General features: G+C 39.8%; 2 protein-coding genes across 2 annotated transcripts in view; one reads left to right on the top strand and one right to left on the bottom strand.

The window, feature by feature from the left end:
* Window positions 1–1,815: 1,815 nt before the first annotated feature.
* LOC108241830 (cyclic nucleotide-gated channel cone photoreceptor subunit alpha) lies at window positions 1,816–10,888 on the top strand (the record flags this gene model as incomplete). The annotated part of the gene is given in 7 exon segments (XM_017426273.3): window positions 1,816–1,867; window positions 1,947–2,054; window positions 3,148–3,204; window positions 4,935–5,009; window positions 7,334–7,435; window positions 7,517–7,623; window positions 9,415–10,888. Coding segments are annotated over 7 exon segments (1,854 nt in total). The 3' UTR covers window positions 10,770–10,888.
* A 3,120-nt stretch (window positions 10,889–14,008) lies between these two features.
* LOC108241897 (ubiquitin-protein ligase E3A) overlaps window positions 14,009–16,827 on the bottom strand; it is a 16,377-nt gene continuing 13,558 nt past the window's right edge. Inside the window, exons 10-11 of the mRNA XM_017426378.3 lie at window positions 15,872–16,015; window positions 14,009–14,510 (exon numbers count right to left, since the gene is read on the bottom strand). Of these exons, the coding sequence (XP_017281867.1) occupies window positions 14,390–14,510; window positions 15,872–16,015 (265 nt within the window). The 3' untranslated portion in view covers window positions 14,009–14,389. The remainder of the gene's footprint in view (window positions 14,511–15,871; window positions 16,016–16,827) is intronic.

The following is a 16,827-nucleotide window of genomic DNA, read 5'->3' as shown; positions in this document are numbered from 1 at the left end:
ATTTGGAACAAACTTCCAGAAAACTGTAAAACAGCTGAAACACTGGGTGCCTTTAAATCTCAACTTAAAACCCACCTGTTTAGAGCTGCTTATGGCTAAATTAGGGTTAGAGTGCGGGTTTTTGTCTCTTTCTTACTGTTTATTCAATGTCACGTGCTGTTTTTATTTTGTTTTTAATTATGTAAAGCACCTTGAGACGCCTTGCTGCTGAAATGTGCTATACAAATAAAATTTGATTGATCAGACTCAGATCTAATCAGAGAAATGAGATTTTCTGTGCGAATGCTGGGAGCTGAATGACTGCAGAGCAACCTGAAACCAAGTAAAAGTAGCTAAAAGCAGAAAAATGGCTAGCTAAAAACTAAAAGTAGGAAAATGGAAACTAAAAGGGTGGCTGTGGCTCAGTGGTTAGAGCAATGAGAGAGTTGGAGGTTTGATTCCTGGCAGCAGTCACATGTGTCCCCCTCGCTGCCTCTGATGCGTTCCTTATCAGTGTACGAATGGAGTTTAAAGCACTGATTGGACTCTGTGGAAGGATTTATTCCAATTAGTGGTGTATGAATGTGTGGATAGATAAAAGAGGGCACAGATTGTGCTGTAAGTAGCCTGGTTTGCTGGAAAGGTGGTATATAAATGCAATACATTTAAAAAAAAATAGCAACAAGCTGGCTGAAAGTCATGAAATACCAAAGCAGATGTTCTTGCAGAGATCTGTAAATAGAGGTAAATGTTTTAAAAAGTGTAAAAGTTACAAAAACAAAAAAGTCATAGTGTCTCCAGCTCATGAAAGAGCTGAACATTTTGACTTCATAATAACTAAAATAAAAAAAGAGAGAAGAAAGCCTCTCGGCTGTCCGTACAGTACGTTATAAACTGCCAATTAGTAAATGTTAATGAGAGAAAAGAGCAAATTTTCACTTCATCCTAAGCAACATGTTGACAGCAATGGAAAGGAATGACTTCCTTTTAAAATGAAGAAACCAACGTGGCAGAGTTCTTAATATTCTTCTAATCTAAATTCTAAAGTGAATTGTTTATTGAAATAATCTAAATTCTCCAAAACCTTCCACTGAGTAAAGTTAGGTGCAAATATCATCCTTCCTTCATCTCATCTTCCTGCTGTATTTGCTACAACATTACTTCTGTGAATTGTGTGCTAGTTTAGCCATTTATATTAAAATGGGTTTTTTTCTGGAGATGGGAGCTTACAAAAAAGACTTTGGTTTTTGTAACTTTTATACTTTTCATAATATTTAACTTAATTTTAAATACTTTTCTCCATAGAAACATATTGAGATTATTCAAATTCAAACATCCTTTCCTGCTTTTAACTATTGTTTGTCTACCATTCTGCTCCTTTTAGCTACTTTTACCTCCTAGCTGCTGCTCTGCTTGTTTTAACTTTAACAACTTGACTTCAGCTTCTTCTGCAAGTTTTAACTAAGTCATTCGGCACTCAGCATAATTTCTCTAGGTTTGAACTAATTTCATTTAATGACCTTTTATTGTTTCAAGGAATTTTGCTTCTTTAAAGCACAATGGTCAGCTACAGTTGTTTTAAATGTGCTTTTCACTTGACTTTTAAACAGTTTGGATTAAATGTGGAAAGATTCAGTACTAAATGAAGAAGTATTCAGGACTAAATGAGGAGATATTCAGTGTTGTCTGTTGGGAGAGAACATCAGTCACACTTAAACTCCAAAACTCAAACTGTGCGAACTCTAACTTTTTATTTGGCTGTAATAATTAAGGAATCTTCCATTGGTTTCTGGGACTTGCTGAGGCAGTCTAACTGTCCCGCGTCCTGTCTCACAGGGATGGACACCCAGAATCAGATGTCTTTAGCTGGGATAAGACTGCTGTCCAGGTAAGACACACGTCCCACGCCATCTGCACGAGTCTGCACAGTTTACACAGACCGTGTGCTGATGTTTCTGTTACCGAAGGCTGTCACACATGACGTCCTTTGGGAGGAACAGCGTCGGTCCAGGAGAGTCCAGGCTGAGCGGAGCCACTGCAGATGTTACCATGGGGAGCAGGAGCATCCATGTTCTGTAAGCAGTGGTGTCACTAGGCCGGTTTTAAGGGGGCTTCAGCCCCCCTAAATAATTTTGGTGTCAAAATTTTTTATTTATTTTTTTACAAAAATTCAATATAATGTGGCCAGAATATGAGTTTAAATAAATAACCATATATTATTTCATTATTAACTCAAATATATGATCATAAATCTGTCAGTTTTCTTTTTCTTTACAGTGTAAGGTAGAGATCCTCTTTGGTGCATCGTTATCAAATCCATCCCACTTGTTCATATTTTCTACAAAAGCATTCTTGTGTCAGTTAATCTAAATCAGTGCTGTGGAATAACTGAGAGATTTTATATAATATATAAAGTCACAGTTAGACTTCATAACTGGGTATACACCAGCACCAAACATTATAGTGTACATTAGCTGGCATTTAATACACTATAGTAATATTCAATTCACAAAATAAAAATAAAAAAATGTTCATTTTCCTTGTTAAAACTGTAAACATATTTCCTGTTTGTTGATGTTCTGAATAAAAATATAATTGGTTGCTTAAAACATTTACACAGTAAGGTATCTGTTAAATGTGTCCAAAAATGTGGGAAAGCAACTCAGGTTTTGTTAGCTGTTTGAGAAATTTTGTTCTCGCCCACTACGTTTGCTCACAGCTATTACCACATCAAAGTTTAGCTCAAAATATGTAAAACTGACTGAGTTATTGTCACTTTTGTGTTGGCTGAAGTCAATTATTTGTGGTTGAGATATTTAATGAGGTTCACTTCCAAATTTTAATCAGTTATAGATGTTCAATTTCCAATTTCCAAATTTTACTATCTGAAAGTTATGTTGCTAATACACAGAATCCAGTCCAAATAGTTAATGGCAAAATGTTAAATACATTTTTGTTTGATCTTTTAGCACTCAGAATATTAGCTGGCAAAAGGAATAGGACTAAAATCTGTACCTTTTTAATTTGTCTTTTTGTTGTAAAGTCATTTATTTTCACAGCATTGTGTTGTGTATCACTAAAGACTGTTTAACTTTAGAAATTCATTTATATTATTACTGTATAAAGAATGACAAAAACAGACTAATTTTCTTTTCGTTCCTCTGGCAGAGATATTCAGAGGCCCCTGGCTTCACACAACGTGAATAACTCCAACAACAATGATGGGTAAGACATCCTTTTTTAGGTCTGAGATCCTTTTATGGGTTCATTAAATACACAAAAACAAAAATACAACTTCACACGAACAAAAGCAGAATGTGTTTATATTTATTTAATAAAAACTAAACCAATACACAGAAAGAGTGATAATCTTAGACCTCCTCTTATAAAAGTCATTTCCGATCTATTTGGAGTCCATCGTTCTACAGAAAGAAAGATTATTCACAAGAGGAAAGCATTTAAGACATCTGCCAATCGTCCCAGGAGTGGACGTCCCAGTTGTTAAACGTGGTAGTGGAGGGCTGATGGACCTGGACAACTTGCAGTAATTAAGTCAATCATGAACTCCTCTGTAGGTCAAAGGTGAGGCCATTTGTCTGACAGCTGAAGATTGGACCAAACTGGGTTATGATGCAGCAGAACAATGATCCCAAACACAGCAGTTAATCTACAACAGAAAAGAATGAAGGTGCTGCATCGGTCCAGCAAATGTCCAGAACCTCAACCTGAAAACACTGATACTATAATCAGCTGAGGACCATAGGCAGAGGCACACCCAGCACCTAGCTGATGTTACAGGCAGGAAGTGGAGTTTTCAGCTGCAGTTACAGACCAATGCAAGGAATTAAGTCATCTCTGGGCAAACACCAAAGCAAGGTCTGCCTCTTCAAACTGATGGGTCTGCCTGTTCAACACAGTCTTGTGTCGGAGGCCGAATTGAACATTAGCACAGCCATAGAGCGTCTTCTTCACTAGATTAAAATCTGCCCTCCGTTTGGCGTGAAGTCTGGGAAACTGTGCATCCTTTTCTCATTGTGCAGCAGGGATAGCCCCTCCTGCATGGCATAGAATAGCATTCCTGGTTTTAAACGGTCTCATCCTATTGACCTTGATTTAGCATGGATCGTATGGTGGGTTCTGTCCAAGTTGAGTTCCTCCTCAAGTTCCAACGAGTTCTTAAGAGATTCAGCCATAAACTCTGTAGGTCATGGACCCTCTGAGCCCTCCGGCAGGTCCATGACCCACAGAGTTTATGGCTGAATCTCTTAAGAACTTCTTGGAACTTGAGGAGGAACTCAACTTGGACAGAACCCACCATACGATCCATGCTAAACCAAGGTCATTAGGATGAGACCGTTTAAAACCAGGAATGCTATTCTATGCCATGCAGGAGGGGCTATCCCTGCATCCATGACTCAAATATTATTCTGCCTAGAGCATGCATCCAGGTCTTCATATTTCTTGCTCAAAGCATTTATCGCTGCAGAGAGCTTTACTATATTAGCTTGCATACTAGTTAGCTGGTCGCTATGCTCGTTCAAGATCAGAAAGTTACATTTTGCCGAACAACTCTCTTCCAGCGCCAGTCCTAGCAGACTTGATTTTTATCTGAAGACTCAACATTTATCCATAGAGGACATAGAGGTTCTGAGAACCCTTTGAACACATAGCCATCTCAAGCAAAGGACAGGCTTCAAATGTTAATTAAAATATACTGTAAGATCATATTCCCTTAGAGCTCTTGCAAAACCCATCCTACCCCAGGCACTTTCACCAGAAGCTCATGGGGGATTCTATTATTATTAAAGTTCAATATTTTGAAACATATAAAAGTAACAAAGACCAAAAGCCATAGCACGCTATTCTTAATGCTGAATCAGCGTTCACACTAAGGGTGCCTCAGTACTTAATTCCAAAAAATATTCACCTTGTTTGCCTCTGTTTCTCTGTTTTAGTAAGAAAGATGACAAGAAAGACGACAAGAAAGATGAAAAGAAGGATGACAAAAAGGATGACAAAAAAGAAGAGCCGTAAGTCAAACTAATGATTGAGATAAATAAGTAACTGTGGAAAAGCAACAAATTTCTTAAAGATTAAAAAAATGCATTTCTCTGAGTTTAAACTTAGTTTGTCACCACAGAAACGGAACTCAGCTGTTTAAAGTGGAGCAAATACTTCAACTTTAAGGAGCAGATTTCTCTAAATGATCAGAAACGAGTGTTTAAGGGTCATCTGTAAGAATGTTTGTTTATAGACTCCTAACATTTTCAACAAACTTAATGTACTTTGTTAGAAGAATCCCTAACAAATATCATTCAGAGACAGAGTCGAAGTGAGATCCTAAGCTGAGGGTGAGTTCAGCCACTCTGCGGAAGACGCTCATTTCAGTCACTCGTATTCACAGTTTCATACTTTCAGCCATTACCTATGACCACCAGTGAGCGTTGGAACTTTAATGATCAGTAAATAAGAGCTTTCAGCTCAGCTCAAACTGGTACAGCCTCCCCCAGCTATCAGTCCTGCTCTGTTCTACCCCCACTTATCAAGAACCGGAGATACTTGAACTGCTCCACTTGGGGCACAAATCCATTCTCAATCCAGTCTTTTTCAGCTGAGAACCATGGTCCCAGGCTGCTTCACACTTGGGTTACAAACTGCTGAAGGTCCTCCCATAATGAGGCCAACAGGACCACAATATCCACAAAAGGAACAGATGCAATTCAAATCCCCCCCAAACTGGAGACTTCTGAACAGAGTTAGTGTCAAAGAGCAACACGGACATAACCCAACTTTTACTGGAAACAATTTGGTCTTATTCTGTTATTACTTATTGTGTTGTGGGGCTGTCAAGGTTGACACCTCTCTTCAATGTCACATGGAGGCCTGGGGCAATGCCTGTGGAGTGGCAGACCACAGGGACCACCACCCCTGGTCCCCATTTTAAAAAAGGGGATCAGAGAGTGTCCCAACTATTAAGGGATCACACTTCTCAGCTTCCCTGGGAAAGTTTACTCTAGAGTGTTGGAAAGGAGGCTCCAACCGGTTGGGAAACCTTAGATTCAGGAGGAGCAGTGTGGCTTTTGTCTCGGTACTGGAACAGTAGACCAGATCTTTACCCTTGCCGAGTTGCTAAATACGACAGTCAACATGTGTTTTGGAGAAGGCTTATGATCTTGTTCCCCATGGCATTCTGTTGGGGGTGTTTCAGGTGTATGGGGTGCTAGGGTCTGCATCCTCAGCACAAAATTGAGAAAAACTCTGCCAGGGCTGTTCATTTTTTCCAATTTTGTTTTTGCTATTCATGGATAGGATCCCAAAGCACAGTCATGGAGAGGAGGGTGTCTGGTTTGGGAACCTCAGGGTCTCATCTCTGCTTTTTGCAGATAATGTGGTTTTAAGCCGTGATTTTCAGCACATCACGCACTACGGTGGTTCACAGCAGAGTGTGAAGTGGCTGCAATGTGAGTCCAAGGCCATAGTTCTCAATTAGAAAAGAGTGGAATGCTTCCTCCAGGTTGGGGCCAAGGCTCTGCCTTATGATGAGGAGTTCAACTATCTTGGAGTCTTTTTCACAAGTGATAGTAGGTTCGAATGGGAGATTGCTCAATGGATTGGGGCCTCATTTTAAGTAATGAGGGCTTTGGGCCAGTCTGTTGTGGTAAAGAAAGCATTGAGCTGATTGACAAAGCTCTTGATTTACTCATCTATGTTCCAACCATCACCTATGATCATGAAGTCTGGATCATGACCATAGAACCAAATCTCTGAAAAAGTGGCTGAAATGAGCTTCCTTCACAGAGTGGCCAGGTTCAGCCTTAGAGATAAGGTAAGAAGCTCCATCATCTGGGGGGTGCGTGGAGTAGAGCTGCTGCTCTTCCACATTGAAAAGAGTCGGCTAAGGTGGTTTGGGCATCTGATTAGGTCCCTCTTGGGTGCCTCCGTTTAGAGATATTTCAAGTCACCTCCCACTGGGAGGAAACCCCGGGGCAGATGTAGAATTCACCGGAGGGAATGGAAAAGGGGTAATGTGTCCTCTCTGCCTGGAAACACCTTGGGATCCACCAGGAGGAGCTGGAAAGTGTCTCTGGGGAGAGGGACGTCTGGGTTTCTCTCCTGGGCCTGTTACCTCCTTGACCCAACCACAGATAATAATGGATGAAGTTTAACTTCTTGGTTTTAAAATTACACTATAATTTATGGGACAAAATTGCAGCAGATAAAAAACTCATGTAGATGAGACAAGGAGTAACAATGATTCTGACCACGAACAGTAACATTTCATTACTCATCCCAACAGTCATGATAAGTATCTTGTTTTGTTGAGTGTTTTATTAAAATTTGTGTCTTTGTTCAGGAAAGAGGTGTGGATCATGGATCCTGCCACAGATTTCTACTACTTCTGGCTGTGCACAATATCCATTCCCGTGTTTTACAACCTGATGTTTCTGGTGGCCAGGTCTGGATTCATCTCATTTTACATTTCACTTTAATCACCTTTCTGGTCTTCTAACCTAGTGATGGCTTTTCCTCCCTGTAGATCATGTTTTAATGAATTGCAATATACAAACTTAACACTGTGGTTGGCTTTGGACTACAGCTCAGACCTAATCTACTGCGCTGACATCTTTGTTCGAGCTAGGACAGGTAAGCACAGCTGTCTAACTTATTCCTTGTTTGTCATGGAACTCCATTTCCAAAAATGTTGGGATAACGTGTAAAAAGCAAATAAAAATGTAAATCAATGAATGACAAATCTCATAAACCCATATTTATGGGGTGCCATTTGTAAAGTTATACAGTCAAAAATTTATAGCAATATTTTGGTTTATTTAGCCTTTCTATAGAAAAAAAGTTTTTTTTTAAGTTATAGTTTTCACCATGTTATTCATAGTTTATGGTTTATGTCATGTTTAGTTTGGAAATTAAATATTTAGTTCTGACAAACATTTAGTTTGTAAACTAAATATTTAGTGTGAGGCAAAATATTTAGCTTGCTAACTAAATATTTACCTTGCAAGTTAAATATATAGTTTGGAACTATGACATTTATAAATGTATGATCAAAATGTTAAAAATATGACCTCTTTTTTTTTTTTATGAAAGGGTAAATAAACCAAAATATCGCTGTTAATTTTTGACTGTGTAACTTTACAAATGGCACCCCATACATAACTAATTCACGATGGAACAGTAAACATATAAAATGTTTAAACCAATAAAATGTGGCATTATTTGGAAAGACAGAAAGAAAGGTGCTTGAATTCAATGGCAGCAACACATCTCTTTAAAGTTGTTTCTAGATGTTTCCCACGGTGACGCATCATCTCTTCTATTAACATCAGTCTGTTAACATCTAGGACCTGAAGAGAGCAGCTGCTGGAGGTTTTGGAGGGAATGTTGTCCCATTTTTATTTGATGGAGGATTCTAGCTGTTCAACAGTCCTAAGTCTTCTTTACTGAATGTTTTGTTTTCATAATGCATTAAATGTTTTCAGTTGTTGAAAAGTCTAGACTGCGGACAGGGCAGCTCAGCATCCAGACTCTTCTACTATGAAGACATACTGTTGGAATGGATGCAGTCTGTGGTTTGGGAGCAAATGTTGTTCTATAAACTGTATATACTGTTCTACATTGATGGTGCCTTTCCAAGTGTGTAAACTACCCATGCCAGAGGCACTAATGCACCCCCATACCATCAGAGAAGCAGGTTTTTGAACTGTGTGCTTATAACAGGCTGGATGATCCCATTCCTCTTTAGCACGGAAGATGTGTCATCCCTGGTTTTTAAACTAAATTTCAAATTTGGATCCATCTGACAATAGAACAGTTTTCCACTTTGGCCCAGAGTAGACGGCAGCCTTTCTGGATGGTGTTTCTGGTTCCTTCTTTGCCTGATAGAGCTTTAAGCAGCATTAGTGGGTGGAACATATATTGACTTTCAGTCTCGTCTTTTTAGCGCAAAGATTTTTCCAGATTCTTGAAATCTTTTGATGATATTATAAACTGTAGATGATGGGATAGTTAAGGTTTTCACAATTTTCCATTTACCAAATATTTTAATCTATTATTGTTAGATGCAGTTTTTCTGAGATTTAGCCTCTTTAAAAACTCTTTTTATACCCGGTCCTCTTACTAATTAATTGCAAAATGCTATTATATTTATCACTGACTTTTATAGCCTTTTGTTGCCCAAGTCGCAACTTTGATGCATTGCTGCCATCAAATTCAAAATTATCAATTTTTTTCCTAATATTGGCACAATTTCTTAGTTTAAAGTTTTTAAGTTTACTTTGTTCAATTGTGAATAAAATATGGGTTTATGAAACAAATCATTGTATTCAGTCTTTATATTTTACACAAACAATGCCCCAATTTTGCCATATATGAAGTTGTATTATAAATTATAACGCTTTTAATAATCTAATGTCCTGGCAGGTTTTCTGGAACAAGGACTGCTTGTAAAGGATGCAAAGGTCCTGAAAGACAAGTACAAGAAAACGCGTCAGTTTAAACTAGACATCTTGTCAATCATTCCTACTGATGTCGTGTTCTTTAAAATTGGAATCCACAATCCAGAGTGGAGATTCAACCGTCTCTTTAGGCTAGCACGGCTCTTCGAGTTCTTTGATCGGACTGAAACGCGAACCAATTTCCCAAACATCTTCCGAATTGGTAATCTGGTCCTTTACATAATCATCATTATACACTGGAACGCCTGCCTGTACTTTGCCATCTCCAAGGTGCTTGGCTTCGGCTCAGACACTTGGGTTTATCCCAACATCAATAATAGTGTGAATGCCGCCCTGTTCAGGCAGTACATCTACTGTTTTTGGTGGTCCACGCTCACCTTGACAACTATTGGTGAAACTCCACCTCCAGTCAGAGACATAGAGTACTTTTTTGTGGTAGCCGACTTCCTCATTGGAGTTCTGATCTTTGCAACAATTGTAGGCAACGTTGGCGCCATGATTTCCAACATGAATGCTGCACGTGTCGAGTTCCAAGCGAAGATTGACTCCATCAAGCAATACATGCAGTTCCGGAAGGTCACCAAGGATCTGGAGGCTAGGGTGGTGAAGTGGTTTGACTATCTGTGGACGGAGGGGAAGACTTGTGATGAGAAACAGGTGCTGAAGAACCTGCCTGACAAGCTGAAGGCAGAGATAGCTATTAATGTCCACCTGGAGACCCTGAGAAAGGTGCGCATCTTTCAGGACTGCGAAGCGGGTTTGCTCATTGAGCTGGTCCTGAAACTTCAGCCTCAGGTCTTTAGTCCTGGTGACTACATCTGTAAAAAGGGGGACATTGGCAGGGAAATGTACATCATCAAAGAAGGGAAGCTGGCTGTCGTGGCAGACGATGGGATTACCCAGTTCGTGGTCCTCAGTGATGGTGCATATTTTGGAGAAATCAGCATACTTGGGATCAAGGGCAGTAAGGCAGGAAATCGAAGAACAGCCAACATCCGCAGTGTTGGCTACTCTGATCTATTTGCTCTCTCCAAGGATGATCTGATGGAAGTACTCATAGAGTATCCTGATGCTAAATATGCTCTGGAGGAGAAGGGAAGGGCCATCCTAATGAAAGATAACCTCATAGACGAGTCACTGGTCACTGCTGTAGATGCCAAAGATTTGGAGAATAAAGTCAACCAGATTGAACACAGTGTGGATGTGATGACGAACAAATTTAGAAAGCTAATGAGCCAGTACGAATCTTCTCAACGTAAACTCGTGCAGCGGCTCTGTAATTTATCAAATCAGGTCCTAACCCTCCGAGATGATGAGTGAAGCCTTTCCTTCCAGACTCAGGACACTGCTTCTTCTTTGGGACTTTTATACTCATATGGAACATGATCATGATCATTATTGTTCCCATGCAGAATAAAATAACAGCGCTGCCTTGAAAGTGGTCCATTATTTCTCTCCAGTTGAGTTCAAGTGGTTTGTGTGATATTTTAACAACAGACAAACAAACTGAAATATATGGATCTAATCAGTCTTTTTATAAACTGAAGGCGTACAAAAAGTCAGGTCATCTGTACTGTCAATTAGTGCTGCCACCTGGTGGATTTTTGGTGAAACTGTAACATACTGAACAACAGCTGACTTTATTAAACAAAAATGTCACAAAGGAATCCAGAACTATCATCATAATTTTAACATTTAAAGAGAACAGAATGTGAAAGAAGTTAAATATTTCAAAAAGTACAAAAGTTACAAAAACCAAAGCTGTAATGCCCTGAATGAACTTCACATTTTGAAACCTGAAATAGGTAAAAGTGTGTTTAAGTAGTTACGGCCAAACAATGAATGAAATAAACTATAAACAGGGAAACAAATATAAATGCTGACTGTTTATACAATCCCTGGCAAAAAATTATGGAATCACCACTTTTGGAGGATGTTCTTTCATTTGTTTAATTTTGTATTAAAAGAATTACAGACATGCCACAAAACCATCACTTTTCAACCTTCTGGCATTAGGAAACAATAAAAAAAGAAGAAGAAATGAATGTAATTGTTGTACTGAGTCGCGGCTGCTTAGTAGAGGGGAAAAAATGACTTCAAACATTAAATCTGCTATTTAGTCATCAGTTAAGAAGAGTGCTCACACCTTGGAGAGCTGTTGCACAAAGTGGATTGACACGAATCATGGCTCCAACACTGCAGAAACAAAGGAGATGATTATGAAACTTCTTAAAGAAGGTAAATCAGCAAAGAATGGTGCAAAAGATGTTGCCGTTTCCACTTAGCTGTCTAAAGCCTGGACAGTCCAAACAAAAGTGAAGCGTACTGGTAGACCAAGGAAGAGATCAAAGCATCGACATAGAAAACTTAAAGCGACGTCTTGAAAACAGAAAATGCACAAAACAAATGAGGAACAAGCAGGCAGATAATGAAGTCAACGTCTGTAACTGAACTGGAGGAACCCGACAAAAAGAAAAGGGATTTACATCCGGAAAAGTCAAACGACATCATTAACACACACACACACACACACAAGAACAAGGTAACAGTGGGGTAAAGAAAAGCAATCATGGGTGACTGGATGAATTGTGAATCTGCATTGGGCAAAGGGATGAGGCTGCAGCTTCTGTTTGGTGCTGGTCCAATTACATTTCTGAAGATGCCTGAAGAGAACCTATACATTTCCTTCCATTGATGATCTGGATCTGCGTGTCAGGTAAAGGCATGGGGGAGATGTTAGGCAGTACATCTTCAATAAATGCCAAAGTCTACTTTGAAATATTGGACAGTTTTCTTTTCCCATCAGTTGAAAGGATGTTTGACGATAATGAATTAATTTTTAAAGATGATAATGTATGTTGTCAAAGAACAAAGACCATAGATAATGTCAACGACACGGCCTGCAAGTGGTCTGGATCTCAATCCAGTTGGAAATCATTGGTGGAAATTGAAGGTCACAACCTGCAAAGCTGATCTGACAACAGCAATGAGATAAAACTGATCAAGAATGACAGTTCTCATTAGTTAGGGCCATGCCTCAAAGAATTCAAGCTGTTAGAAAAGTAAGAGGTGAGGAAACAAGTACTAATGGGGCATGGTTTTACTCATGATTCCATAAAAAAAAAGCAAGTTTGACTCTTGTGAAGCCCTCGTAACTGAAGAGAGGCAGAGAAACTCTTGTAACTTCAGGTCCATTTGACCCGACGGCCATGGGAGGGTTAAGTGTGTGTTCCAACACTTTGAAATGTGCAAGGAAACATGAATTTTAAATGGGTTAATACCAGAAGGTTGGAGCTTTGAAAAACGATAGATTCTTGGCATGTCTGTGATTCTTTTTTAAATTGTATCCAAAATTAAACAAGTTAAAAAAGGACATCCTTCCAGAGTGCTGACTCTACAGTTTTTACCAGGGGTTGTAGTTTCAGCTCGTTCAGGACGTTATAACAATGACTTTTGGTTTTTGGAACTTTCATACTTCTCGAAATATTTAAATAGTGTTATTGCATGTAGTGTTATTTCACATCGAAACAATTAATGAACTTTTCATATCCTTGATATAATTAGCATCTTTGCTTCATTTTTAGCCTTTCAGCTACAGTTTGGCTAACTTTAGCTACCATATTGCTACTTTTCGCAATAGTTTTCCTAATTTCAGCTACTGTTTTAGCTTTTTCTTTTGAGTGCTTTGACAATTCAGTTTTTTAAAATATCTTTACTTTAAAAATTCTGTTACCAGGAGAAATGCTCATATTGAAATCTCAAAGTGAATAAAGAGGAGTGTGATTTGATTACGTCGTAAAACCGCAGGATGTACTCCGTCTCAAATCCAAAGTTCTTCTGCTCGCCCAGTGTTGGATAAGTTGGCTCTGGTATAAAGCGGTTTAGATGTGTGGTTTACAGATTCTGCCTGGTCTGTGAGCAGTCAGAAAATGTTCATTGAGGTTCATTTACCCGTTCCTGAGTCCAGGTCTAATGATGGGGCCGACCGCGGAGGAACCAGGAGCTCCTGGAACTAAAGAGCAGAAAGAAGCAGAACTTCTCAGATCTGGGACAAAGACTGGATCGGAGACACCCATCCATTCAACCACCGATCATCCAGCATCACACATCCAACCATTCTACCTATCATCCATCCAAACCATGTAATTTAACCCCCCTGTATGGCGCTGCAGCTCCAACTGCACTCATATACAAACACTGTTTTTATTCAGAATCATCAACACAGGAAGACAAGGAAATGAAACGCTCCAAACAATCATGGCAGCCTGTGGCCCAAAGAAAGAAACATTCTGAAAATGTCTAAGTGCACTTTACACAGCTCTAACCAGCAGTGTCCCCCCCACCCTCCCACAGAAAGAAAAAACCCTACGGCCCAGGAACAGAAAACAAGGACAGGTATCTGATCATGTGCCATGTTGGACCAGTGGACAGCGAGTTTTTAGACGCTTACCTTAATCAAACCGTGTGTGTGGAGTGGGTGGAATGATCAGAGAAAGCTCACCTACTCTAAAACTAAAGAATTGCTTTGAATGATTTCATAGATCAGGGTTACTTTAGGCTGGTTTGGTTCAATAAACTGGTTTTTATTAACAAGACTTTGTCCCAGATTTACACCCCTTCATGAGCAGAGACAAGAAGCCGTTCAACCTTAAAATAAATACGAAGGAAAATGATCCTCTCTGTAGACACAAACCAGAAGGGGACATGGAGATGTGACAGGGGGAGAGGGAGGGGGGTTACTTCTCTGTGCTAACACTGACTCATGTAAGATGACGCAGGCACAGCAGCAGAACTACGAGAGCGCTCACTTAGAACCATTTGTCCTTTTATTATTCTTTGCTTTTCCTCCATACACCCCCACGGTTTGGACTGGANGGGGGGGGGGGGGGGGGGCGAGGGCTCATGGGCTTTCAGAGGAGGAGTCTGTTAGTGTGGGGGGCTCAGAGCATGCCAAACCCTTTGGCATAGGTGATGGCTTTCAGCAGTCTCTCTTTCAGCTTGTCCTTGCTGCTGTACTCCGGCAGCAGCAGCACGTTGAAGCAGGTATGGGACGTTGGTAACCTGCAGAGACAAAGGTCAAAGGTCACGCTCTGCAGCCTGAGCATCCTTACCTGTTCTGTACAGCGGTGCACATATATTATCTTTTGGGCAACGAACACTTCAGATATTTAAAAGCGTGGCTCTGTGGAAAGGTTCCGAACCGTCAATATCTCACCTGCTGCAGATCAAACTTTATTTAGAAAGCACCTTTTATACGACAAAGTGTATCGCATCAAATTAAAACAAAACAAAACAAGAAAGAAGCAACAAACAAGCAAACATAAACCCGAACGGGATCATTTAAAAGTGAGTAATTAAAAAAAAAACTGAAACACTAGGATTGAAGAAAAACTAAGGAAAAACACAATAAGTATGTATAAAAAATATGAAATATTCATTAGACATGAATTCTAAAACGTAAAGATTAATTAAAACCAAGATGTCAAAAAAGGAAAAAGAGAAAAAGTGGAAATTAAAGCTGAACCAAAGTGTTTTGAAGTCAACATCAGTTGAAAGAAAATCATAAAATATGCTTGTTGTAAAACTTTAAAAATAAATGATTAAATAAATAAATTAAGTAAAATGAAGAAAATTATCAAAATTATACTGAACATTGGATTTGGATCCAGAACTCTGACTCGGAGCACTTCAAAGAGGAGCGTCGCTCCGACCCTCGTTAGTGCGTTGGACTGCCTTCATGCCAAAAAAACAGGACATTTTACAAGCAGTGTGGGTTACGTGTGGGTTTGCGACATGCTTTACGGCAGCGGCTTTCTGTGCGGCGCCGTGTTTTCACCATAAGTGCTGAAAGATGGAGACGCAGGAAGTATCAAACCCGGGGTCGCAACAAGTAGAGACAGCTAGCAGGCAGCCCAAGAAGAAAGACTTNTATCACTTAAAGAAGAACCACGAAAAAGAAGATTTAACAATCCAAAAAGTGCAAACAAACAAGTTGTAAAAGAGCCGGGAAAGTTGTGAAAAGTGAAACTATAGCCGGCCGAAGATAATGGAGTCTGTTGTCATTTGATCCTGTTACGTCTAACAGGTACATATATATTGCTGCACTAAAATGCAGCAGATCTCATCTGTGAAAGTTCAGTTAAATGTCACTTCGAAATAAAGCTTGAAAAAGGTAAGAAATGAGATTATATTTTCATATTTTTCAGGGAATAACTGACAACGTATGTAATCGGGGTATATTGTGATATATATCGTTATCGTGATATAAAATTATCCATATCGTGATGTAGGATTTGTTCCATATCGCTCAGCACTAGCTGAATGTTAATGTGAAACTGTTGGAACTATGCTGAAAAACAAGTTTCATGTTAGTGTTTGACAGAGGAAACCAAAGATCCTCGTATGGAAGAGAAGCAGCTCACCTGTCAGTATCAGGACCGTTCTTTGCAATAATCATCTTCAGCTTGCCAAGTCCACCTACAGGCGCTCTGTCCGTGCCGGTGGTGAACTGCAGGAAGAGGCGCTTCTGCTCCTCACTGAACAAATGCAACGTCTCCCAGAACTCCCTACGGGAAGAGAGAAGGGACATTTCCCACCATCACAATCAAGTTTTCCTTCAGCTGCAGCAGGATTAACAAACGGCGCCTTCAAAAACTCTTCAAACCTCTTGAACTTTTCCACATTCTCCCAAGTTTCAACCTCAAACTTCAAAGTATTTTACTGGAATTTTTTTTAAGACAGACCAACAGAAAGTAGCACATATTAGTGAAGTGGAGGAAAAATGAAAGATGGTTTTCAGAAGTTTAACAAATAAAAATCTTACTCTGATACCCTGAAGGCTACATTCACACTGGCCCAAATCGGATTCATTTGTTTTCTTTTTTAATATGGTTTAACATTCGTAACGTTTTCCAATGCTGTAAAAATGTGTAGAATAAATATTAAAGCTGTGTCTGAATTCAGGGTCTGCGTCCTTCGAAGGACGGATTTGTCGGCCGATTATGTCCAAATGCGGCCTTCTTTTCCCCAGATTTGAAGGATGGGGCCGGTGTATCCTTCACGGCTCACCATATCCCATAATTCATTGCGGGTCCAAACCGGGGCGTTCAAGCAAAGCGGCGATGACGGTGAAGAGCGGCAAATTATTTTGCTAAATTACACTTTAAGTGGTGGTCCCCTTATTCAAAAAGGGGGACCGGAGGGTGTGTTCCAACTACAGAGGGATCACACTCTTAAGCCTCCCTGGTAAGGTCTATTCGGGGGTTCTGGAGAGGAGGGTCTGTCGGACAGTCGAACCTCGGATTCAGGAAGAGCAGTGTGGTTTTCGTCCTGGTCGTGGAACACTGGACCAGCTCTATACTCTTAGCAGGGTCCTTGA

The sequence above is a fragment of the Kryptolebias marmoratus genome, linkage group LG1, assembly GCF_001649575.2.
Source record: "Kryptolebias marmoratus isolate JLee-2015 linkage group LG1, ASM164957v2, whole genome shotgun sequence".
In the NCBI taxonomy this organism is placed as follows: Eukaryota; Metazoa; Chordata; class Actinopteri; order Cyprinodontiformes; family Rivulidae; genus Kryptolebias; species Kryptolebias marmoratus.
The sequence above is the reverse complement of the archived record's forward strand: the minus strand, read 5'-3'. Positions and strand labels throughout refer to the sequence as shown.